Below are 23,592 nucleotides of genomic sequence, written 5' to 3'. Positions count from 1 at the left end.
CATATTTCGTATACTGAGTCACCAGCAAACCCAACCTCAATATGGGTAACGGATCTGGTCAACGGCCACTCTCCGAAGTGAGCCCTATGGCCCAGAGGCGCAATTCGCCTAGCTGGAATCAAGGTGCCAAGGTACTGTCAACACGATATCTCGCATGTGGTAAAACATACTAACAAGACTAGCAGGTGCCGCATGGCGAATCGCCTGCATACGATGTCTCGTCTCTGAATAACAATACCTCCCCACGCCTGTTTTGGAAAGGTCGCGACTCCCCATCGCCGTTTCCCAAGGGGGCCGAGAATAAAGCGCCATATGATCCAGAGGGGTGTTATTTCCCCTCAAAGCGCCCGTCGCTCGAGAATTTGAAACGCGTTTCCAAGGTCAAGAATCACAGCATGTTCCTCGAAGGTGGTCAAGAGTATGACCCAGCTTCAGTAGCTTTTCCTCAGAAACCCTTGGCCTCGGGGAGGTCTCCACAACGGGACAGCCAAATGAATGTTGCGAAATCCCAATTCGATGAAGATACCACCCAGCTTTCGCGCCCGTCGTCCCCAAGCAAAGATCAAGCATCGCCAAGCAAGTCCTCGCTATCTAAAGGTAGCCGGTATGGCAAGGGATTTGACCCTCAGAATGATATTTGGTCTGAGTATGGCAGCGCTGGGCATCGACATGCAAAGAGTGTCACATTTGACCACGCCCCTCCTCAAATCAATGAATATGAAATGACCACACCGGATCTTTCCTCAGTTGCATCTGAGTCACGAGAAAACAGCTACGAGTCCGAGGAAGAGGAGGATCTTAGTTTCGAGGCTGAGTCATCCATTGAGCGTGACGATAGCTTTGACGCCTCGCTGGAAGATATCGAGAAGACCCCTGTTGTGCTGCCCGAAGACTGGCGTTTCATGAGCCAAAGCACAAACAGCGATGGCGATCCCTTCATCGAGGACGTCGAAGAAGACACTACCGAGGAGCGACCTATCTCGCGCGAAGGAGGATCTTCTCAGCACGCACGTGTTGAATCGCTGGACTCGAATGGCGAGCGACGTCCCCTCCCGCCTTTGCCATCGGTCAATCGCATGTCCGGTGCTCGTCCATCCTCGGCTGGTAAGCTCACTGCTGCTTTTGAGCTTGGCAGCGCAGGCCAGCGTGTGCTACCAGCACCTCCGGCTCCCGCCTCATATACAAAGTCTGATCTCCCCGGCGCTGTATCTATAGAGGAGAGACTCCGTCTCATGATGCTGCATGAGAGGAGTGATGATGATACACATGATGACCACGCGGAGAACATTGAGGAACCCTTGGAGCTTCCTAGAGCAGATGAAGATCTGACACCAAGAGATGATACCCACCCGGATGACGAGGCCAAAGAGAACTTCTTTTCTCCGCCTCGCATTTCTCGCGACTCAATATTGCGAGGAATTCGCAAGGGGGACGATTATGAGGATGACAGCTTCGATGACTCTTCCCAAATTGCTTCCAGCCCCCAACGTTATGACCATTATGACCCTGATGTTCCCATTCCATCCATGGAAACCGACGACGATGACTCCTCGAGTGTAATCATTAAACAGGAAGAGCGCGAAGAGGACCTCTACTCTATCTCTGGTTATTATCAGCATATGTCAGACAACAGCCTGTCGTCCCGTGATCAGCGGGCCAAGTACGACGAGGACAGCAATTACTCGTTGCGCTCTGCCGCAGAAGCTGCTGACCGCGAACACGCTGGACAAGATAGTGATAGGCAGGAATCTGAACAGACTACCCCCAACGCTGAAACCCAGACCGACGCCCAAAATCCTGCACAGCCAAACCAGGATGGCCAAGAATACAAAGAGCCGGACGCCCCTCAAGACCAATCTTTCGATATGGCGTCTATCCGTCAGTCTCTCGCGCGCCCTATGACCCCTGAGATGCAGGAAGACCAAGCTTCTGAGCCCTCTACTCCAGACTCTGTCATCCGCCATCCGATTGAGGACGACGATGACGAAGATGAACACGAAGAAGAAGCAGAAGAAGCAGACGAGGAAGAGGAGCTGGAGCCGGAAGTTGATGAGAGCTCATCCGACGAGTCTGTCCCTGAGCCCGTCGCAACAATTCGAGCTCCTGGTGCCGGTCTTAAGACCCGACCCTCACTGACCCCTGCAGATATGCAGTCCATGGCGGCTACCAGGCGTCAGATCAGTGGCCAGCATGTTCCACCCGTCCCTTCGTTGCCAAAGCAGATCTCCAATGAGTCGAATACGTCGGATGGTGAACAAAAGCAGATTGACTTGCCACCGAAGTTGGGGTTGCCTACGGATGTTGCCCAGCGACAAAGCAGTTGTTTGAAACTCGATATTCCCTTCAGTATCCAGGAAGAAAGTCTCGGTTTTGGACTGGACAAGGAGTTTGATCGTGTTATTGAATCACAAAAGGTTGCGTTTCACCTTGCCCTTTCTCAAAGCCCTGGTTCCCTGCCGACTTCTCAAGCGAAAGCATCGAAGGATCCCCTAGCAAATAGTGCAGACTCCGCTGACTCTTGTACCCCTAAACAGAGAGGATATCTCATGAGACAAAACACCAAAGTTATCGTTGCTAGCAGCCGCAACGAAGAAGAAGCAATGCCTTCGACCGAGCACACTGCTCAAGACCAGCGGGGTACACGCTCTGCTGGCTCTTCTCCACGAAAGCCTAGCCAACAGACTTGGACCACAGTGCCTTGGAATGGCTCACCGCGCCGCCCAAGTATTAAGGCTGCCACCGGTATCCCGAAGAAAAAGCCCGTCCCTGGTGTGGGTGGGGTCCCGCCTCTCCCTGGACAGCCTAGTAATGTCCAGGAAGCCCCCGCGACTATCGAAGAGAACGAGCCAGCCATCTCCGAATCTTTTGAAGATGGTGAAGAGCGAGGGCGTTTGTTTGTGAAGGTCGTAGGCCTCAAATATTGTGACCTTCCTCTCCCACGCGGTAAGATCTTATCATCAAGACTTATGCAATTCATGTTACTAATCGGATTTTAGGTGAACGGTCGTACTTTGCACTGACTTTGGATAATGGGCTGCACTGTGTGACCACATCCTGGTTAGAGATGGGCAAGTCTGCTCCCATTGGACAGGAGTTTGAGCTCATTGTCCAGAATGACCTTGAGTTCCAGTTGACCTTGCAAATGAAGATTGATGAGAGCAAGTTCCAAACGCAGGAACCCGCATCATCCCCATCACGTCAAAAAGCGTCGGCCCTCAGCCGTGTATTTGCATCCCCACGCCGGCGCAAGGAGCTTGACATTAAGCAACAAATGCAGTCTCAGCAACAGAAGACCAAGGACGTTAATGCCCCTGTATATGAACGGCTTCGAAACTTGGTTGCGCGTGATGGTAGCTTTGGCCGCGCGTATGTGGCTTTGAGCGACCACGAGCAGCAGGCCTTTGGCCGTCCCCACATTGTTGATGTGGCTTGCTTCAACGAATGGGCGGTCGAGGAACAAATGAGCAGTGTCAAGAGCAAGAAGAGTGCGACTAGCATCAATACCCAGCGCCGACCACCATACAAGATTGGAAAATTGGAAGTGCAACTGCTCTTTGTGCCTAAGCCCAAGGGTAGCAAGGATGAGGACATGCCCAAGAGCATGAACGCCTGCATTCGTGAAATGCGTGATGCAGAGAGTGTTGCAGCTCGCTCCTGGGAAGGGTTCCTTTCCCAGCAGGGTGGAGATTGTCCAGTAAGTGTTCATAAACTTTTCAGTTGCCGATTTAAAACTAATCAATCACCATAGTACTGGCGCCGTCGCTTCTTCAAGCTCCAGGGGTCCAAGTTGACGGCCTTCCACGAAACAACGCGCCAACCTCGTGCTACAATCAATCTCGCCAAGGCCTCCAAGCTCATTGACGATCGGTCCTCCCTCCTTCAGAAGGAGACCAGCACGAAGGGTGGTTCCCGCCGTAAGTCTGCATTTGCCGAGGAAGAAGATGGCTATATGTTTGTTGAGGAGGGATTCCGCATCCGCTTCGGCAATGGTGAAGTGATTGACTTCTATGCGGATAGCCCCGAAGCTAAGGAGGGCTGGCTTCGAGTCATGTCTGAAGCTGTTGGCAAGGGCTCTACCTCCGGCAATGGTGCACTTAAGCCCTGGGCTGATCTTGTGCTTAAGCGCGAGCGTAGCATGAAAACCAGCAATGAAACTGCTCCTCGTCGTCCGCCCAGTGGGATTCCCACACCACCTGCCTCAGCTCCATCTCCTACTCGGACCCGAGTCAGTGCCATAATGGGACCTCCGTCTTCTGCGGGATCTGGGGCGCCGGCGTCTCAATCCCAGCGTCCTCGGCATAAGCACACCTACTCTCAACCCGAGATGGGTAGTGCTGAAGCGCGTCGACAGAAAACCCGCTCTCTCATGTTCTAAGTACTACTCTGAAATGAGTAGAGTTCCAAAGCACAGATCATCCTTCACTTCTTCTGTGCATGATGTCAGTTGTCACAATAACTCTTTTTATTTGTCTCTCGGAGGTCTCCCATTGCATTCCAGTTTGCTTTTGTCTTTGTTCCCGTTTCTTTTTGCGTTTCGCGATGACAGTCACTTGGCCTTTTTTTTTGTTCATTTCCTTTTGCAGCACTTTCTCTTATGGTGTTGGTGTATGATGCGACTCGTTTCTCGACTTTTCTTTTTTCTCTGTCAATTATTTTCCTTATGAATTGTTGCGGAATGGCGAAGGCAAATATGGCAACTGTACGATTCAAGACCCCATAGCACGCACAAATGATTTCCTTTTCATAATTTCTATGCTTTCCCTGTACCTTGATACATACAATTCTGCTTACTTTGTTCTCTTCTTCCCAAGAACCCATAATTCTGTCCCAAAATTTCCTTTATTGATGTTAAATACTGTCAGATTCTATGTTAAAAATCAAATTCTTGAAAAGATTAGAGAAACTCGAGAGTCCAAACGTCACCCAGCCGATTATTTGATTCTCCCAGTCCACCATGGACCACAATACTGCCATCATCAAGGGCATCTCCATCAAACCAACCCCGTGGATCAGGACGCTCATCTCCCCTCGCCTCAATCTTCGTCCATAGTTTAGTCTCAACATCAAACACCCACACATCACCCAACATCTTCCCCGCACCCTGATGTCCCAATGAACTAGGATCCCGCTCACCAAACAGGGTAACCAAGTACACACGACCAGAAACCGCAACAGAAAGCAAGGCCGCCACACTCCGCGGCGATGGCCCACTCACACCATCCGGAACAAACGAATGCGAGCTCCACACATTGGCTCCAGGCTCATAGAAATCTACTCTACCGCCCTGCTCCCGCTCGCCATCAAACCCATTCATCCGATACAGTCTGCCCCCGGCAAAGGCAATAGAAGTCCCACCGCGCGGTGGATCCGGCGCAGGAGCAAGTTCTGTCCATTGCTTCTGGGATACACTGAACGCCCACAGATCCGATAGTCGGCCCTTTTCGGGACAGCCTGCGTGGATGAAGACGGTGTCTTTTCCGTCGTTGGCTGTGCAGTGGTAGCTGCGTGCTGCTGGGATTGAGGATGGCTTTGGATTAGATGGGGCTAGGAGGGTCCATTTGTTTGCGCTGGGGTCGAATTCCCAGATCCTGCCGCTTTCTTCTATAGGTGCCATCGCTGTGCCTCCTCGTCCGGAGAATAGGTAGATTTTGCCGTTCAGGGTTGTTGATGCGGTTCCTACTCGTGGTGAGGGGGACTGGGCCGGGGATTGTTTGGTGGATAGGGTTGCGGCTATGGGAATGGTTAGTTATATGTATATGTATGTGGTGGTATTGGCTTTGAGGGTTTTTGTCTCTCAAATAGGTATGATATTGTCTGTGGACATGTAGGGAATCTCACGATCTTTAAGGGAAACAATGTGAACGTCATTATCTCTGGGTTCTCGTGGCCGCAACTCTCCGCCAAAAATGTAGATCTGTCTGTCAACGACGGAGACTACTTGGGAGGATCGTTGTAAGATCTCTGCCTCGACGACTTTAGTCCATCTTGCTTGAATAGCTGCCATGGTGGGGGGAGGGGGATTCGGGGTTTGATTGGAATGTTTGGTGTTGGATAAATTTGGATTACAGGGATTTTAGAAGACTTTATACTAAGACTCTGAGGATATCGCTTTCAATTCAAGGTGATCTTATTGGCGCCCACGTGTATTTGAATGCTGAGGCTATGGTCTGACGTGGATGTCAGACTGCCGAGAGGAAAAGCCGTTACCGTTGCTTTTTAACTTTGTTGAGGAGGACCTTGGTGGCCAGTGCAAAGGCGTGCGATGCTGTATCTTGGGCAATAACCTCCTCGATCTACCCCGGTTACATAAATTTGTATTTACTTATGTCGTTGGTGTTTGACGATAACTTGCCTGCTAAGAGAATGAGTTGATATAGACGAAAATGAAAATGAAAATGGCAAAGAAAAGCTTAATTCTAGGTCTGTTAGAACTATGAAAACGTCACAATGACCGTTTAGAATTCCTCGACATCAATAACCAATAAATTTGCCTGTGATTATCCCATTTGCCTCCATTCACGCATACCTTGTGCCGTACAAAGCCCGAACTATGTGTTCCGTTCCCAAAAATCAGACTGGAAGGCGTCACAATAAACGATTTACCCGACCCATTAACGACAAATATCTCCTGTTCAATCCCTATCTATATCGAGAAACGTCCTTTGTACCGTTTATGCTTTTTACGGCCTTTCGTATCCATATAGAAAGACAGGCCAAAAGATGTACAAAAAGAAATACGGTGTGTTCTTACACATAAACCTCTTATATAATCTTGGGCCAAATACATCGGATTATTAAAGCCTTACCTCGTCAACGATAGAGGTAAACCTTTCTTGTAGAGCCAATTTGAAAAACAGTGTTATCGCAGTTGCCATAGGCCAAATCGTCAGCGTAGAAACCGCCAGCCAATAGGCGGTATACATAATCTGCTAGACTATCGGCAGTTGCAATAGTGTCTGTCTCCTTGTTCAGATTTGTGATTTTATTGAGGAATTGGCCCCCCATCAGGGCTATGATTTTCCAGACAGTGGAATAGTTGTCGGCGACCCACATACTCTATATAGATAGAGGTGGTCATCTCTGATGAGGCTACTACCTGGGAGGAAGAAATCTTGACATTCAATCTATGGGAAAGCAGGGTATTTATACCTTGAATCTAGCAAACAAGCCTGTACAATCATTGAACAACTTCTTTCCGAACCAACCCGTGAGAACCATCAAGACACCGCGCACCCATCTCAAAGCACTCCAGGCAGACAACGAAGGCGCCACCCAGACAGATGGAACATTTGTGGTAGGCGCTCCCATAAGAAAGAAATCGAGTGCATACATCGCACCACGCGGTAGAACCACCTGTGGCCATTGAGCTGGCCTCCACAGCCAAGTCACCCTCGCAGACTTTGATGCCTCTTGTTTCAATAAATTGAATAACGGCCTCAGCGACTTTAGTATTCCCGCTTTTTCTGGCCCACCAGAGCAAAGTGTGACCGAAGCCATCTTCAAACTGGACGCAGTTGCTCTGGAGGGTAAGCAAACACATAACAGCCATCTCATGCCCGTTTCTCACAGCCGCAAAAAGCGGAGTAGAACCATACCGGTCTTTTATATCGACCATAGCCCGTGGGATAGAAGTTGTTGTACGACTTCCGTGTGACTTCTGGCAGAGGCAAGGAAAAGCGACGTCCGTCCTATGCTATCTGAAGTTTCAACGCGAGATCCATTCTCGCACAGAAACTTGACTACTTCGAGATGGCCCGAACGTGAGGCCGTATGTAGTGGGGTCCGGCCATCGTCCGTGGCTATATGAACGTCCGCTTCATGATCGTATAGAAACTTGACAACTTCGAGATTGCCGGAATATGAAGCTAAACATAATGGGGTCCAGCCATCCTTCGTGGCCGTATGGACGTCTGCTTCATGTTCGCGTAGAAACTTAACAACTTCGAGATGGCCCGAACATGAGGCCGTATGTAGTGGGGTCCAGCCATCCTTCGCGGCTATATGAACGTCCGCTCCATGTTCGTATAGAAACTTGACAATTTCGAGATGGCCGGAATGCGAAGCCGTAAATAATGGAGTCCATCCATAACAGTTGGGTTGTGTCGTCTGACTTCCCCATTCGCAAAGAAATATAACCATTTCAAGGGAGCCATGCCCTGCAGCCAAATGTAGTGGGGAATCACCTCTCTTGTTCTGAGCATTGACTAAAGCTCCACCTCCTTTTTCTCCCACTCCCTTCAACCCCATCCTAACTATCTCTCGCGTGCCACCTCTGCCCACTTTCACTGTATCGGAGCCCACAACCCTTTCTCTTGCCCCCTTCGAACCTTTGTCTGACTTTCTCCATGATCCGGCTCCTTCCTTTGTGTTCAGTGACAGAGTTCGAGTTTTGGCTGGTATCGCGTTGACCTTTACCTGCCCGCTTTTCCTCGCCGTCTTCATCGTCGAGTCTCTTGCTGCCGACTTCGAAGTATCGCTCATTCTCAGCTTTCTGTGGCTTGAAATAGTTGGCACCTTTTGCTCCTCTGTGCACAGAATCCTCTTCGCTAACTTTTCAAGGCCAAATTCAGCTGCGATATGCATCAAAGACGTCCCTTCGGTGGCGGTTTTGCTTGAGCTATTCTCCAAACTCTTGCATGTATTGATCCACACATCAAGTATAGTTTCCGTTGGCCATGTAATCTCTTCTCCTAGGTTCTCCCTTTCCGCTATAACAGCATGTGAGACCCAGTATGTCGCTGCATAACCTAGAAATTGAAATCTTTCTCTTGACAAAATCTCCTTCTCTTGGCAAGCAAGACCAATCTCCTCTGTTGACAAGTATTGGAGACAGGTGTTTGCCAGCTGTACACTAGCAATCTGCGTGAGGCTTCGAGGCTCATGCAACCGTCCGTTCAGATAGCTTAGCCCTTTCTTCAGCATGAAATCTCTAATTGTGTCGTGGTGAAAGCCAACAATGGCTTTGCCATCCCCCAGCCTAGCACTTCCCATGTCGACAAGACCTCGGCTCAAGTGAATCATCCGCTTCCTCATCTTGGCATCGCTTGGTATTAACTGAGGATTGTCGCCATCTTCATACTCTCTTAACGACCCTTTTGACCCACTCAAGTGTACTGTCATTGCAATTCTGAGTTCATCAAGAGATAGTGACCGGATCGCAAAGCAAACCCATTGAAACAATGTGCAAGCTTCCAGTAGCTCGTCGTCTTGAATATCTCCTAGGAGACCTTCGTACAGCCTATCGAGCTCTTGTGGGCATTCGAGGAGCTCTGATTTTATTCTTCTCATACTCAACCCCTTGGCACTCATATGGTGTATCTGTTGAATAATCAAGTCAAGCCAGAGAAATAAGCCATTAGCTGTGCTCAACAGAGTACGCTTCAACTATTCTATGTCTGTCATCGATTCATCGGGCAGGCGCAAGTTCTGTTCCACGAAACTTTCAATATCATCCTGATTCTCCTCTTCGAGTCGGATCTGGAAGTCTGCCTTGATTTGGCCATCCGGATATGGGCGACACGTGACGAAAATCGCCGGTCTATTCAATCTCGACTTAATCTGACCACGAAGACCATGGATGAAACTGATAAGACGATCCCGATCCTTGTCGCTGCACTCGTCAAGAGCGTCGACAAATATCAGTATCTTCCGCCGAGAAGAACAGTCAACGACAAGCTTCTGGAAATGAGCTTCAAGCTCAACCTTTTGCCATTTTAACTGCAACCTTTCCCTTGGCTTGCAATATTTGCGGCAAATTTTCATAAATTCCGGTCGTGAATACTCATCTTGGTCAAGCAATTGAAGCAGAAGAGATCGGAAGAAACCTAATGTGCTGTTCTGAAGTTCTGTGCCGCTGGCGTAGAAGAAAAAAGACAACACGATAGAGCCCAAGGGGGCAGCAGCTTCCGTCTGTTGGCCTAGCACAAACTTCAGAAGTGTGGATTTCCCGCACCCAGGTTTGCCTCTGATTAGGAGTAAACCATGTTCGTCGACCCAGCGCAAGTACTCCGGTGATTTCATCAGCCATTCACAAGTACCTGCTGATTGTGCTTCAATGTATCGCTCCCTGTCGTTTGATTCGTTGAATGCAAGTGATTGGAGACATTCTTCTCGGTGTCAGACCGTAAGTATAAAAGGGAAAAGCTTGAGTCACGTACCGTCCCAGTTGAGGATTCCACTCTGACCAGAACCAGGTATCCCATCGATCATATCGTGAACACGTATAGGAGACTCCGACGATGCTGTGTGGTTTTCATCCCTCTCGCCAGTTGCTGAAAAGGAGACAGGGCCGTAAAATTTGTTGCCATTCAGCAGGTGGGCGTTGCTCTTGAAGCTACCAGCGAAATCCTGTGCTCTTTCCATTCTTGAAACCTCGACGTAATTTCACGTCGTGGAAAATTGACCACATATCCTTCGAGGTCGAGAATTGTTGCTGCTGGCAATTTAGGCTCTGATATAAGTCACAGCGTGAGATCGCGATGGCAGGAGTGTTCAGCCGCATGCGGGGTAGTTGAGGCCCAAATGGGGGTTGGGCCGAGTAGTAAGATGAGCGTACTCTGTAAATGAAGGTAACATGCAGCAGATGATTTCCATCGGTTCAATTGACTGTTCTATCTCTCAACCATTATTTATACTCACTCCGCCAGTGTGCTTATTGATTTTCCCTTGCCACGAGCATATCATCATATAATCGTGTGCCCTTTCGGACTAACACACTGAGCCATGTTGACCGATAAATACACCAGACCTCGGGATCTTCATGCTTTCGAGATTGCCATTTTTTGCGCTCTGCGCCTCGAGGCTGATGCGATGATCGCGTTGTTCGATGGTATTTGGGAGCAGGAGGAACAGTATAAGAAGGGCCCTGGCGACACTAATAGCTATACCTTTGGTCGAATCCATCAACACCCTGTGGTGCTAGTCCACATGCCTCGTATGGGCAAGGCATCAGCGTCCAGTGTGGCGGCCAGCCTGCGGTCCAGTTTTCCGTACATCCGAGTGGGCTTCCTGGTTGGAATATGCGGCGGTGTGCCTTTCTCCGGGTGCGGCAAACAAGAGATCATCCTAGGAGATGTTCTTATCAGCACACATATTGTCCCATCTGATTTTGGAAGGCTATACCCACACACCTTTGTTCGCAAGAACTCGCTGCTGGACAATCTCGGCAGACCAAGCCCGGAGATTGGTGGGTTCTTATCCAAACTCCAAGGGCAAGCTGCCCAGACCGGTGTCAAGGACTCAATGCGAGCGGACCTTATACTTTCAGAATATCCCGGTACCAGTAAAGATAAACTCTTTGAAGCGGGCTACAGCCATAAACACGCAGAGACAACGACGTGTACAGTTTGTGCCCAATGGACACACCCCGAAGATGATGTTTGCGCTGAGGCCTTGAACTCATCTTGCACTGACCTTGGGTGTGATCCAAGCAGACAGGTACCTCGGGCTAGAATACAGACGATGAACATGAAAGGCTACAGCGCATCATCTTACTGTCCCGCAATACATTTTGGTGGACTAGCTTCAGGCGATCAGGTCATCAAATCTGCATCCCACCGCGACCACATTGCCAAGCAGGACGGTGTGATTGGCTTCGAAATGGAAGGGGCTGGACTATGGGACACGATCCCGACTATCGTGGTTAAAGGGGTGTGCGACTATGCCGATAGCCATAAGGGCAAAGACTGGCAGCCCTATGCTGCAGCAACAGCAGCAGCCTGCGTAAAGGGTATACTAAAGATATGGAGGGGGTCAGTAAGACGGACGGAGGATAGATCTGATGAAGAACAGTTCGCCCCGTCACCAACGCATCAAATCTTCAGTGGCAATTTTACAGCTGGGAGGAACATCTATAACGGTGGCACTTTCACTGCCGAATCGATTAATTTCTGATGATATAGTGTCTCGCTCGTTGCATCGAGATATCCGCAACCCGACCAGTAAACTTCCAGTTGACAGTTGGCACAATTCGTCCAAAAAAGAAGCCGCCAGGTAGCTTTTCTCTGCGCCACCGTGGTATTCCCTTATACCGACTGGGATGGGTTCTGACCTTGAAAGAAAGACCTTAATGGCAAGTGGGATAGTTCAAGATATTCCAAGATTAAGGTTTCGAGAGTAAATTATCCGGTTTGGTTCTTCTGTGTCCGTCTACGAAGCCTCATAGATATCAGAGCTCATAACCCATTCTTCATCTCACATCTACGTCCTGCATGTATCTACTCATAAATAAACACAATGGATTACAAGAAGACAAGATCTTAGCTAAATCTAGAGGAGCAATGTTGTTTTTCGTACATTCAATATAAAGTTGCGTCATCTCGATCGTCGAATGATATTCCGGGGAATACGGCATTATAAATGGCATCTGCACGACATCGTCCATTAATAATGTAAATCCATCACATGTTGTACTTCTTCCTTACCAGCGGACGTAATTCTTGTATTCGCCGGACAAAACTGTGCATTTATCAGCATTTCTCCATGTCATACGAATATTGCGTGCTGTATTCTGACAAATAAAACTCACCCCCGCAACAACAGCGATACTATAAAGGATCCTTCATTATCGCCAACTCTAACTATTATCTTGGAGTCATATTGAAATAAGCATCCAAATAACTCATTATGGCTTCTGCAGCTGTTCAACTTCCCGCCTCTCACGGCCCTCTGCTCTCAGAAAAGCCCGGAGTCCCGGTTGCCGAAAAGCCTCACCATGTTCAGACTACACTGAACTTCTTTAAGGAGAACGAGGATGGCTCTCCCCCGGAACCAACATATACCAACAAACCAGAAACCTACGATCGACCCACGGCTCCTCTCGATACCACCATCCACGATATCAGCGGCCATGAGCTTGACTACAAGCTAGACAGCCATGGATTCCAGCTCTACTACCACGAAAGCCAAGAGAAGGATTTCCTAGACGACGAGAAGATCAAGGCCGAATACTATCCAGAAACAGAACAACTGCTAAAAGACGCGTACGAAATCCCGAAACCCCAGAATCCTTTCGAATGAAACTAACAATGACTTGCACAGCACGGGAGCCTCCCGCATCTTCATCTTCGACCACACCATCCGCCGTGGCCAAACCGACGGACCCATCCGTACCCAGCTTCGCGGACCTGTCCAGCGCGTACACATCGATCAATCTTACACCGCGTCTAAGAGCAGAGTCTCCCACCATCTCCCAGACGAGGCGCCCGAGCTTCTGAAGGGCCGATACCAGATTATCAACGTCTGGCGTCCAATCAAGACCATCCTGAAGGATCCATTGGCCGTGGCGGATGCACACTCAGTCCCAGATAGTGACCTTGTACCTATCGGGCTCATTTACCCGGACCGCCAGGGTGAGACATATGCCGTCAAGCCGGATCCTAATATCAAATGGTATTACCGCTATGGCCAGACTCCGGACTTGGTGACTCTTATTAAATGCTTTGATTCTAAGGTTGATGGAAGAGCTCGTCGTGTGCCTCACACTGCCTTTGCTAACCCGGAAACGGAGAATGAAGCGGGACGAGAGAGTATTGAAGTGCGAGCATTGGTTTTCCATCCTGATGATCGTGACTAGGTGGCATCTCCAGAATGGAGTTAATGGATTGCTGTCTTTGTATATTCGTTTTGCATCGCCTTGGAAGAACCAGATTGATAGTGCTGACCTAAGTTGTTGACTTACGAATTTGATGAATTGCTATCTATGAATATCTTGCCGATCCTTTTGTAAATTGAGTCTGGGTTGCGATTGAGAGAGCACACAAACGCGTATAATAAGACCAGGTTGGGTACCGATATAGTCGATCGCACGTCTGTTCCTCACGCAGGGTTTGATCGACACCCCACAAAACCCTGGGCTAAGGGCTTGGCTAGCCTGGAGCTATCCTTCTGCATTCTGCAAACTGGCGAGTGATATCAACGAAACTGTCACGAATGAAATGGCTCTATATAATTATTAAAAATAGTCTAAGCTGTAGATACAAATGCACACAATACAATATATCCCGTCCCGCATCCCCTTATTTCTCCGCGATGGCCTGCTTCCAAGAGCTGGCAACTTTACCCCAATATTGTTCAGGATGAAGTCTCATATGTCCCACATGCGGCGAACCTTCAAACATCTCAAGATCCACCGAGTAGCCCAAAGTCTTAGCATGAGCAACATTCTCCTCCAAGTCCTTGTAACCAATAATCTCATCTTCCTTGGAGTACAAGTAAACTCTGCTAGAATCGGTCGTGACACACGACTTATCATTTATGATCCGATCCGCCCACACACCCGAAGCCTCGGAACGGCTGAGGAGTTGCCACAAGTAACTTCCCCAGAGGAACACATACCACATACCCTGTGTGATAACGAAGGGCCAAGGGAAGAATTTGGCTGTGCCGACCGCCATGGCACGCGACCACCGGGTAACTTGAGAGGTGAAGACCAAACTTCCAGGCGTGGAATCCAACACCAGGAGCTGATGGGGGAATGGCTTATCTGTGCCATGGCGTCGTTGGTACGCGACAACGACGGAGGCAGTGAAGATGGCGCCGGTATTTGACATGGCATGCACAAGAAGACGCTCCTTTTCGTTCCCGCTGCCGGTTGGCGTCGGGAAGACGGTATCAACGACCGGCATCATGGCTGCGATTCTGGCTTCCTCGGGTTGGTGGGTGGCCTGGAAGGTACGCGATAGGATAACGATGATCCGTGCGGATGGGTAGAGTTCATGGTAGCCGTCGGAATATTTGGTAACATGTTTCGGCATGCCATCGCCCCAGCCGGAAATGATGATTGTTGTTGGCTCGTCGGCTAGGCATGGTTTGGCTTTCTCGTGGCCATCGCGAAGGTATACTCGATCAGATATCGCGGTGAAGCCCGGGAATGGAATAGGCTGTGGAGCCATTGTGAAGGTGTAGGCTGCGGAGTTATTGAGACTTGCGTAGAGAGATAGCTTGATCTAGCTTATTCAAGAGTGTGACAGGCTGTTGAAATATTTTGTTGGTTTGGTCTTCTTGTTATATGCTATCGTTCTAAAAAAAAAAAAGAAAAGAAAAGAAAATCTCCTTCAGTGATCAGGCACATAATCACCTAATGTGGAAATTATCCTAATGTAGGAGGTAAAACATTGGTCGAACAACAACGGTTGGGATCTGTCTGGTCTCTAGCACCAATCTTTGCATGGCATGTGGAGTCGTTGGGAAGAATAATCAGAATATAAACGACTTGGCGAATGAGATGTTTGGATGCCTCGGCAATTGCCTGATTAGGCGAATTCATATGATTTATGCCTGAGGCACCAAATAATGAAGAAGAATAGGAGAGATTCAATTTAGTCTTGTATATTGAGATGCCTGTAAATATATCTTATTAGAATCGACTTGAGAATTATCACCACTATCAGAGCAGTCAACTCTTATCGTACTTGATCGCCGTTTTCTTTTACAACATCTAGATCCTAGATTTATGCATAACATTGTCCCCACCCAGGAAAAGCCGAAATGCATAAATCCCCGAATCCCGAAACCCGAAAACTCAAAGCCTGGAGGCAAATTCTCCACTGCACCAAAGTCTAGACAGCAAGCCAGGCCGAGTTCAGTCCGACTATGTATGCCATAGGAACAAGGTTGCCCTGGTCGTCCTTCCCGCCATCCTCACCCAGCCGCGGGACTTTGCCTCCTCGCTTCGGAATGAGGGCACACAAAAATGACACACCAAAGAGTGCAATTCTAATTTCCATGCAGACTATCAAGATAGGAGCGCTGGGACAGACATGCCATCTTCAAGCCCTCTTGACCCGACAGCGATGACATCCTCACGATTGATACACTTCATATATTTGGGGATATTTTTCAGAAGCTGTTCATGCTCGAATCCGTGGAGTCGATCGGAAGGTTGTGAATAGGTTAGTGGATTGGCGGTTAGTATCTAAAATATATTTGGACGTACATACCATAGAACAGTCGCCGTGGGAACAGACTGATCTTTTGTTGAACTCAATCCTCCCGCTACAACAATAGGGACCTGAACTGAGAGGTCGGTGCCTATTCCGTAGAGAATTTGGTACCCAACGATAGGGGCCATACTGGAAGTCAGATTAAAGGTATAGATCAAGCCCGCGCCGATAGTGGCCAGTATACTGCCATCTAGTAAAAATGGCTGGTACGGGTACTGGTCGGTGATTCTGAGCGAGTTGTTGTATTTAAAGAAGCTTCTTCGGAACAAGACGAAGCGAAAATTTTGGCGCAGGGTGAGCGATCTGGAAAACCGCTTGAATCTTGGTTCTTGTGCGCTGAGAAGGTCTAGAATATTCGTTAGACAATGTCAACATTCAAGGTGGTGCGAGGAGCGTACCACTCTTCGCTTCTAACGTCTTTTTTATAGACAACTGACTGCGAGCGCATGCTGGGCTTAGGCCTTATGAAGATAATGATATTTTGGTTCCAAGTCTCTGAGTGGGATAGATAGGAAGTTTCTTTTTTTCTCGTTCACCGACCCGTTGAATGCCTCGGGGATTTTATAAATATTTAGTTTTGGGTCCTGAGTGCATGAACCATGTCGGTGTAGGGTTTTGGGGTTTCACACGTCGATCATAAGGCAGTGACATTTTTCTCCATTCCATGACTGTCATGAGCTCCAGATGTATGGAACAACTATAGTATGTTGTGATTGGCTCTGTGGTGAGATTGTGAGGTGGCCTGGCGAGAGCAGATATACTTCCCAAAATGGGCAAGCGCCTTCTAGATTTGCACTTAGCCTTTTTAGGAAATATTTGAGCGTGGGTTCCTCCCAAAATGGCCAAGTGCCCTCTTAATTCATACGCTAATTATTCGCCCCATAGAAAGACTCCACTTCAGGAAAGTCGGAGAGTGGTTCCAGCAGTTGAAATTTATCATTTGGGAAACTAATCATATAGTTTGACACAGATCTCCTATACTTTTTAGTCTTTTGTCACAATAGTGCCGTTTAGTCAAACCAAAGCGGTTGTGTCTCCACTAGACGGACCGGCAACGAACTAAATCAGGAAATAATTGAACGCACTTGTAGCCTACACTCGGTCATGCTATAGTTAGAAACTCATGACTCTGGTCATATCGTAGTACCTACCACTAGGCTGTTGCCTAAGCATCGGTGTCCTAAAGCAGTATCGATTGAGCGCGCCTCGGAACAGGTGCGAGATCAGTTCTTGGAGGAGAACGGTTCTCACACGCATGCCCATGTGTGCTTCGTGGAAGGATAAAGTGACCGACAGCCCCAGGGATAGGCCTTCATCCGCACTACCTTCTTCCTTTCTAAGAGTCTACAGCTTTCATCAATCATCAGTTTTCACACTCGAATCATGTACTTCCTTCAACTACTCTCCCTGGCGATTGCAGCTGCCGTGCTGCCAGTGAGAGCTTCAAGCTGTCGTCCATTCCCTTCTTCGATGATCGAATTCTCTGCTGGGTTCGAACAGCCAGGTCCTCCTCTGATAAAGGCCGAGTACGAGACCAGCTTTATCCAGCACAAGTGGTAGGCAACAAATACTGATGTCCGCCTACTGCTGCTGTCAAATTAACAGAGCAACAGGAATCAAAACCTGTCGCACATCACAACTGGTTTTATCAACAATTCGGCATCTCAGAATTTCGTTCGGGTTGATGAAGCCTACGATGGTAGCTTGGCCTCGTCTTTCTTCAATTACGCCAACTCTACCGAGGAAGGTCTGGTGGACAACACTTTGACCACCTTTAGCCACGAATCCAACAAGCCAACTATATGGAGGGGATTCGTCAACTCGAACTTCCCTTTGTTCCCTGAAGACATACTGGTCAGCAATGGTGCTGTTTTTGGCGGACTGGTCCAGCGACAATTCAATCATGGCCTTGTGGCAGCTGTAAGTAGCCTTTTCCAGGTTCAGCTTAAAGGCAGGAACAGTACTTACGCTAATAATAAATCACATTAGTGGAATATCATGTACCAGGGAGCTATTCCTGTTACAGTCTATGTGAGCAACTGCAACGTCATGGTTGGGTACGACTATTTTTCTCCTGGATTGCGTACCAGAGTCATCACTGAATACTTCAACATCCAAACCTAGGCTGCTTCTACATCATGCAGGTGGGATCATGGACGAGCCATTTGCGTCAAAACAGCTGGGGTGCAGATTATCATCGATTAGTGTCGAATCTTGTTTTACTATAGTCTGAATTGTGTTAAAGAATAACTGTAAATTTCCCCGTAAATCACCTAATGTCCGATAAAATAAATTTCTTTATATTTCCAATAATTACATTTATCATGGCCAAAGAAATTATCGTCACCATGCTCGCGTTGAATATTGTAATGAGTTTCTGCCGGAATCCATGATTTTTCTTGCTCCCTCTTAAGACTTCGTCGACCTTGACTATGAACGTTACACTTTCCCCACTCCACTATAGGCAGCCCGACAAAGGGTATGAGTCACATGACAGGGCCACCAAGTCCAAATCAGAGTTTTTCAGCCGTTTTTGAACAGTTTGGTGATTTAATAATTTGAATCATGACAGAGGAGTTATGTGTACGACCAAGCGAAATCATTAGACGTGCTATCGGGCCTCTGGACAAGCGTAAAAACACAACGCGCTGTCAGGCTTGTGCGAACCGACGGGTAAAGGTTGGAGCAACCAACACTTTGTTTTAATGAGATAAGTCAAACTTACACGATATACAGTGTGATGGGGGTCACCCCTGCGCAAGATGTGCCCAGATGAAGAAAATATGCAAGCCGCAGCGGCTAGAGCAGACACAAGTGAAATTCGTCCATGTTTCGGGACATGTGTTGTCTTCTACGATTCCCATGCAAGTGTGGAAGCATGATGATACCATATATCTGGATCATTTCGCATCCTTCCTTCAGCGATGCCACTTCACCAAAAACTTTGCCGCCGTAAATGCAGACATTGTCACTACCATTGGCAAATACCCTCTGCTTTTCCACATTGCTCTCGCAATCGGAGCGTTGGATGCCAGTAGGAAAGGTTCTATCAGATCATTCGGTGAGCTTGAGTCTCCTCAGCAAATTTCATTCCGGGCTTGCGGTAGATCAATACAAGCTCTGAATTCAGCAATCTCGACGTCAAATTCAGTCTTTAGGGATGACGTGTTTTGGAGCACGTTTCTCCATGGTCTATTTGAAGTATGATTATATTCATAGAATCGCGAATTCCACTAATCATTCTCACAGCTGATGGCTGAAAATTCCGGCAACTCATTCGCAAACCACATGGTTTTTGGTGCATCGAAAATGCTGCTCCTAGTGGAACCTACAAATCCGCTTTCGTTGCCTACGAAAAGCTTGATCGATGCCTTTTGGATTCTTGAGACCAACAGAGCCATACTTTATGGCGACAGTACTACCCTTCTTCCAGACAAATGGCAGTGGAGTTTAACGCAAGAAAGCTGGCCAGATCCTATGAACAAAATTCTCATGCTCATGATACAGACTTCTGCATTTGCTAAAAGGCAAGTCAATTTTACCAACTTGATTGGTGGATGCAGCTAAAACCTTTAGGCTTTTTGACAAAATTGAGAGCATTCCTCAAGAATTGAGATCGTCTGATCCCAGATTGGCCGCTCTTGCCCTAGAAGGGCTCGATATCAAAGAAAGACTTCTCAACTGGCAAGAAGAAAGCCACTTGGAAAGGTTCCCGGCAGATTCCTTTACCCGATTGGCTGTCATCGTTCACCACGCTCTTCTTTTATATCATTGCAGCAATTTTACTTTTTATTCGTGCTGGACGACACGGACAATCCCCCAGCTAAACCAGAGTGAAGTCGACCAACACGTCGCCACAATTTTGGATCTGTCTCAAAGTCTCCTCTCGGATACATGTATTCCGGCAGTTCTCTTGTTATTTCCTCTCCGAATGGCCGGAATCCACGTTTTTGAGAGTCATATACAGGAGAAAGTATTGGGCACTGTTCGCAAGATACGGCAAAAAGGCTTCATCGTCTCAGATAGAATCGAAGTCGATTTGCAAGAGTTTTGGCACTACAAATTGGGGGAAGCCGACTAAAGCGGATGAAATGTTACGGAGCAAAAGGAAGAATGGGGGTATCGCTAGAGCCCTCGACCCTATCTGAATCACACTTTAGAACATTGGGATAATGTATGCCGCTCTGAGCTGTTCTCTGTTCCCTATATCGTAGACTGCTGCTACTCAGTATACTCCTCTATACCTATATCAATCAGCCTGTGGATCATGATTGGTCCAGAACAGCCGGACCCTGGACTTAGCAGGGATACTTTTATTAGCTTAGCACGGAGTTAGGATGGGGTTAGTGTGGTACATTTTGTCGAGCGAGCTACTAACTTAGCTGCTCCCCCGCCTTGATCCTGGAGGCCACGCTTACTCCCAAGGGATTACATAAGAGCAATTAACCGCTAGGCCAAAAGATCGTATGGACAAGCATCACATCTGCTTGTCCCTGCAGCGGTATATATATTGGGCCCTAGCGTGCTCAGTTCCAAGGCTTTAATCAGTGAGTAAAAAGCGACAAGGGAAAGCGAAGACTTGCCAAACATTACCCTTTCTATATATAGGTAACAAAGCTAATAAACTGACTTTCCAGAGAAATAAACAGCTGTCACTTATTCGCTCGAAACACCAATAATGCCCCGCCCTCAACCCCCACCACTTTGCGACTGTCTCGCCCAGACAACCCAAGCCTTCAATAGCTTTCCAAACTTCTCGACTAGGTCTTCAGATACCTATTACATACCTCTAGATGAAGTCCTCCTTCTCGGAGATGCTTTAGTCAAACACTGGAAGCTATTACGCGGCTGTACCGTAACCGATACACATCTGGACGCACGGATGCGGCAAAAAATGATAGATGGTGTGATAAAGATGCTCACGCTGTACGAGGCAGCGGTTACATTCATGCTAGGAAGCTGGGTTGAGAGCCAAGAGTCTAACGGTGGAGGTATTGGTATGTTAATCGGAAGTCGAAAATGATATACTCACATTAACTCATGTCGTACTAACGAGGGTGGCTTAGATCGATTCAACAATCCATCGAGCATTCGCGACAGAAGCAGCGATAACTCAGCAGAAATAAAACCTACAGTAATTGTAACTAAGGTGAAGGTATCTGTCGGGGTTCTACAGCTAGATAGCCGTGAAGCGGCGTTTTTGACGGGTAGGGTTTTGCGTGAAGCTACCACACGATTGGGGAAGATGATGCATGATATGGAGGAAGTTATGGGTATTGTGGGATACAAGGCCAATCCTTCGGAAGGGAATGACAATTTGGAGGAGCTGAGACAGCTCACGCCTTGGTTGCAGCGAATTTTGGGAAGAATTGAAGAATCAGGAGTAACAATACCGAGGTGAACGAAGAGTGAAAATACCCTTCCTGCGAAGGTTCAATTTCCAGCGCGCCTTTTCAGAAATGTCTATTCCTCAATAATGAGTTTCCTCATATTTCATCTTTCTTTTGGGTTTACTGATCATCTTCATCTTTTCCGATATGTTGTCTTCATATTGTTTCCTTTCAATAAAGCCTATTGACAAATGACACCGAATGCCTGGGCAAAGCCCACGCCGCAAAGCTTCGAAATGTTCCACGCTATGGCTACTCCTGGTGAACTGCGGTGGCTTTCTCTCTATCATTCTCGTCAAAGTGATAAATCCCATCAGGAGCAAGGTGCTTCCCATGACGACCGATTTGATGCCAAGGTAGATCAAACAATGTCTCCATTGATTCAAGACTTCTTCCTGCAGTTTCAGGAACGAAGAACCACACCCAGACAAGGCCCACAACACAAACAGCAGTGCAAAACACAAAAAAGCCATAATTGTTCATCGCAATGATCATGCTGGGAACAGCTTTCGTGTTACCAAATTGATTCGCAAAATGGGTGCACATCACAATCGACGAGCCAAGGGCACGTAGCCGACTGGGATAAATCTCTGCATTGACTAGATACTGGAATGAGTTCCAGCCAATTGCCCAGCCAAAGCCCGAAAGATAGATTGCCGCGACTGCGCCGATGCCCGCACGCTTAGCAGAGCCCGTTATCGCACTTGCACCATCCTCGCTAACATGGACCGAGGCAGGAACTTTCGCCAGGTAAATGGCCATATAGCAGATGGTGACGGCCTGCAAGGTGATTCCCGTGTAAAGAGAGCGACGACGGCCGAGGAAATCAATGAGGAAGAATGCGGAAATATAGGCGGAGACAAACTTGACCACACCTAGAATGCACGTGGCGAAAAGCTTTTCACTTTGGCCGGTTTTTCCAAGCGCCGCGAAAAAGCTAGTTGCATAGATCGTGATCGCCGATGCGCCAGACCATTGCCCGAGCAGTTGTGACATTACGCCCAGCATCAGGCGGTAGCGATTGGCTGGAACCGTGACAAGTTCCTTCAATTTCCCCCAAAATGAAGATCCACGAGTGCTTTCCTGTTCGCTCTCTAGTTGATCGCGAACCTCGAGCATCTCAGACACTATACTTGGATGATCGGCTGGCAATTGACGTAGTATGCAAAGATTATTAAGAGCTTGTTCATGCTTTCCTTTCATGGCAAGAAATCGAGGGGTCTCTGGAACGGTCCAAGACACAAGGAAGATCATTCTGATATCTCAAATCTTGTCAGTCTATAATAGACATAGTACGTAACTCTTATGGAATTGACTCACCCTGCAAACATAATGTGAACAGATTGCGGAATTACCCATTGGGACCGAGAAGAATCGGAGATGTTGACAGAACAGCCCCAATTCGCAAAATAGGCAATCATGACACCGAAGTACACCGCACCAGCAAAGATATTGGTCAACATGCCACGGATCTCCTTCGGAGCAACCTCTGCTAAATATGTTGGGCCAACCACCGTGGTCATACCAACACCGATGCCGGCAATCAAGCGACCAGCAAGAATCTGTCCGATATTGCCAAAGCTGGTAATAACGATCACAAAGCCAACGGCCCATATGAGGGTGAGGGCCTGGAGTGTTCTCACACGGCCGATTCGGTCACACAGAAGAAACGCTAGCAATGCACCGCCTATTGACCCGAGCTGTACCATACTTGTGATATTTGATTCGCGGTTAGCGATCTCCGACGCAGAGCCCACTTCTAATGGAAACTCGCTTTTGAAGCTTTTGAGCGAGATCATTCCGCCGACGAGACCCTCGTCGATTCCCCTGCCCGCTCCAAGTATACCTGGCACTCTTCTTTAGCACCGGGTGTGGAAAGATTGAGGGTATGCGTACCGAAGATTCCAACAGACCAAAAAAGGCGGAGGTTGAAGACCTCTTTAGGAGTGTCTGTCATCCGCAGGCGATTGAAAACCCCCATGTTGGATGTAGTGACCTATATGGAGACAGAAAAGGGTACGAGAGTTGTGTTGGCAGTAGAAATGATAGAGGAATATCAGAGGAATTGAGGCAGCACACTTGCACTTTTATACCCCCCGACGTGGGACAATCCCTTCCAGCAACAAAATCTCCAATGCGGGGATTGACAAAGGTCATGAATCGACCGCTCAGGCTCTATAGCTTACTCCAAAAAGCGAAAGAAGAGAACGATTAGAGTTAAATTACTACCTTCGGCATATCACTAGCGTAGTTGAACTGTG

The 23,592-nt window shown here is 48.0% G+C and overlaps 13 protein-coding genes across 13 annotated transcripts; 6 read left to right on the top strand and 7 right to left on the bottom strand.

Annotated features, from left to right (window-relative positions):
* Window positions 1–41: 41 nt before the first annotated feature.
* On the top strand, window positions 42–4,375 carry bud4 (uncharacterized protein; the record flags this gene model as incomplete). Its single annotated transcript, XM_040961985.2, has 4 exons — window positions 42–131; window positions 186–2,943; window positions 2,997–3,694; window positions 3,749–4,375. The coding sequence occupies 4 exons, from the start codon at window positions 42–44 to the stop codon at window positions 4,373–4,375; spliced, it is 4,173 nt and encodes a 1,390-aa protein (XP_040807577.2).
* Window positions 4,376–4,388: 13 nt separating this feature from the next.
* N7455_000888 (uncharacterized protein) lies at window positions 4,389–4,720 on the top strand (the record flags this gene model as incomplete). The annotated part of the gene is made up of 2 exons (XM_065603897.1): window positions 4,389–4,545; window positions 4,584–4,720. 2 exons carry the CDS (start codon window positions 4,389–4,391, stop codon window positions 4,718–4,720), a joined length of 294 nt encoding a protein of 97 aa, XP_065462388.1.
* A 174-nt stretch (window positions 4,721–4,894) lies between these two features.
* On the bottom strand, window positions 4,895–6,004 carry N7455_000887 (Kelch repeat protein; the record flags this gene model as incomplete). Its single annotated transcript, XM_040961970.2, has 2 exons — window positions 4,895–5,730; window positions 5,839–6,004. 2 exons carry the CDS (start codon window positions 6,002–6,004, stop codon window positions 4,895–4,897), a joined length of 1,002 nt encoding a protein of 333 aa, XP_040807558.2.
* Window positions 6,005–7,177: 1,173 nt separating this feature from the next.
* Window positions 7,178–7,549, bottom strand: N7455_000886 (uncharacterized protein; the record flags this gene model as incomplete). Its single annotated transcript, XM_040961976.2, has 1 exon — window positions 7,178–7,549. The coding sequence occupies one exon, from the start codon at window positions 7,547–7,549 to the stop codon at window positions 7,178–7,180; it is 372 nt and encodes a 123-aa protein (XP_040807560.2).
* A 53-nt stretch (window positions 7,550–7,602) lies between these two features.
* Window positions 7,603–9,309, bottom strand: N7455_000885 (ankyrin repeat domain-containing protein; the record flags this gene model as incomplete). Its single annotated transcript, XM_065603896.1, has 1 exon — window positions 7,603–9,309. The coding sequence occupies one exon, from the start codon at window positions 9,307–9,309 to the stop codon at window positions 7,603–7,605; it is 1,707 nt and encodes a 568-aa protein (XP_065462387.1).
* A 75-nt stretch (window positions 9,310–9,384) lies between these two features.
* Window positions 9,385–10,362, bottom strand: N7455_000884 (uncharacterized protein; the record flags this gene model as incomplete). The annotated part of the gene is made up of 2 exons (XM_065603895.1): window positions 9,385–10,106; window positions 10,158–10,362. The coding sequence occupies 2 exons, from the start codon at window positions 10,360–10,362 to the stop codon at window positions 9,385–9,387; spliced, it is 927 nt and encodes a 308-aa protein (XP_065462386.1).
* Window positions 10,363–10,722: 360 nt separating this feature from the next.
* N7455_000883 (uncharacterized protein) lies at window positions 10,723–11,892 on the top strand (the record flags this gene model as incomplete). The annotated part of the gene is made up of 1 exon (XM_040961983.2): window positions 10,723–11,892. One exon carries the CDS (start codon window positions 10,723–10,725, stop codon window positions 11,890–11,892), a length of 1,170 nt encoding a protein of 389 aa, XP_040807590.2.
* Window positions 11,893–12,434: 542 nt separating this feature from the next.
* On the top strand, window positions 12,435–13,645 carry N7455_000882 (uncharacterized protein). Its single transcript, XM_040961977.2, has 2 exons — window positions 12,435–12,980; window positions 13,039–13,645. The coding sequence occupies exons 1-2, from the start codon at window positions 12,625–12,627 to the stop codon at window positions 13,571–13,573; spliced, it is 891 nt and encodes a 296-aa protein (XP_040807570.2). The 5' UTR covers window positions 12,435–12,624; the 3' UTR covers window positions 13,574–13,645.
* A 370-nt stretch (window positions 13,646–14,015) lies between these two features.
* Window positions 14,016–14,891, bottom strand: N7455_000881 (TMEM53 family protein; the record flags this gene model as incomplete). Its single annotated transcript, XM_040961980.2, has 1 exon — window positions 14,016–14,891. The coding sequence occupies one exon, from the start codon at window positions 14,889–14,891 to the stop codon at window positions 14,016–14,018; it is 876 nt and encodes a 291-aa protein (XP_040807588.1).
* Window positions 14,892–15,733: 842 nt separating this feature from the next.
* Window positions 15,734–16,389, bottom strand: N7455_000880 (uncharacterized protein; the record flags this gene model as incomplete). Its single annotated transcript, XM_065603894.1, has 3 exons — window positions 15,734–15,913; window positions 15,935–16,277; window positions 16,340–16,389. The coding sequence occupies 3 exons, from the start codon at window positions 16,387–16,389 to the stop codon at window positions 15,734–15,736; spliced, it is 573 nt and encodes a 190-aa protein (XP_065462385.1).
* Window positions 16,390–17,324: 935 nt separating this feature from the next.
* N7455_000879 (uncharacterized protein) lies at window positions 17,325–18,065 on the top strand (the record flags this gene model as incomplete). The annotated part of the gene is made up of 3 exons (XM_040961989.2): window positions 17,325–17,497; window positions 17,555–17,861; window positions 17,931–18,065. 3 exons carry the CDS (start codon window positions 17,325–17,327, stop codon window positions 18,063–18,065), a joined length of 615 nt encoding a protein of 204 aa, XP_040807581.2.
* Window positions 18,066–20,856: 2,791 nt separating this feature from the next.
* N7455_000878 (uncharacterized protein) lies at window positions 20,857–21,342 on the top strand (the record flags this gene model as incomplete). Its single annotated transcript, XM_065603893.1, has 2 exons — window positions 20,857–20,938; window positions 21,077–21,342. The coding sequence occupies 2 exons, from the start codon at window positions 20,857–20,859 to the stop codon at window positions 21,340–21,342; spliced, it is 348 nt and encodes a 115-aa protein (XP_065462384.1).
* A 241-nt stretch (window positions 21,343–21,583) lies between these two features.
* Window positions 21,584–23,312, bottom strand: N7455_000877 (uncharacterized protein; the record flags this gene model as incomplete). The annotated part of the gene is made up of 3 exons (XM_040961768.2): window positions 21,584–22,586; window positions 22,652–23,177; window positions 23,228–23,312. The coding sequence occupies 3 exons, from the start codon at window positions 23,310–23,312 to the stop codon at window positions 21,584–21,586; spliced, it is 1,614 nt and encodes a 537-aa protein (XP_040807786.2).
* Window positions 23,313–23,592: the final 280 nt, after the last annotated feature.

This window comes from Penicillium solitum (genome assembly GCF_028829755.1).
Source record: "Penicillium solitum strain IBT 25940 chromosome Unknown utg000001l_segment0_segment0, whole genome shotgun sequence".
NCBI lineage: Eukaryota > Fungi > Ascomycota > Eurotiomycetes > Eurotiales > Aspergillaceae > Penicillium > Penicillium solitum.
Note: the sequence above shows the minus strand (reverse complement) of the source record. Positions and strands in the feature narration are given on the sequence as shown.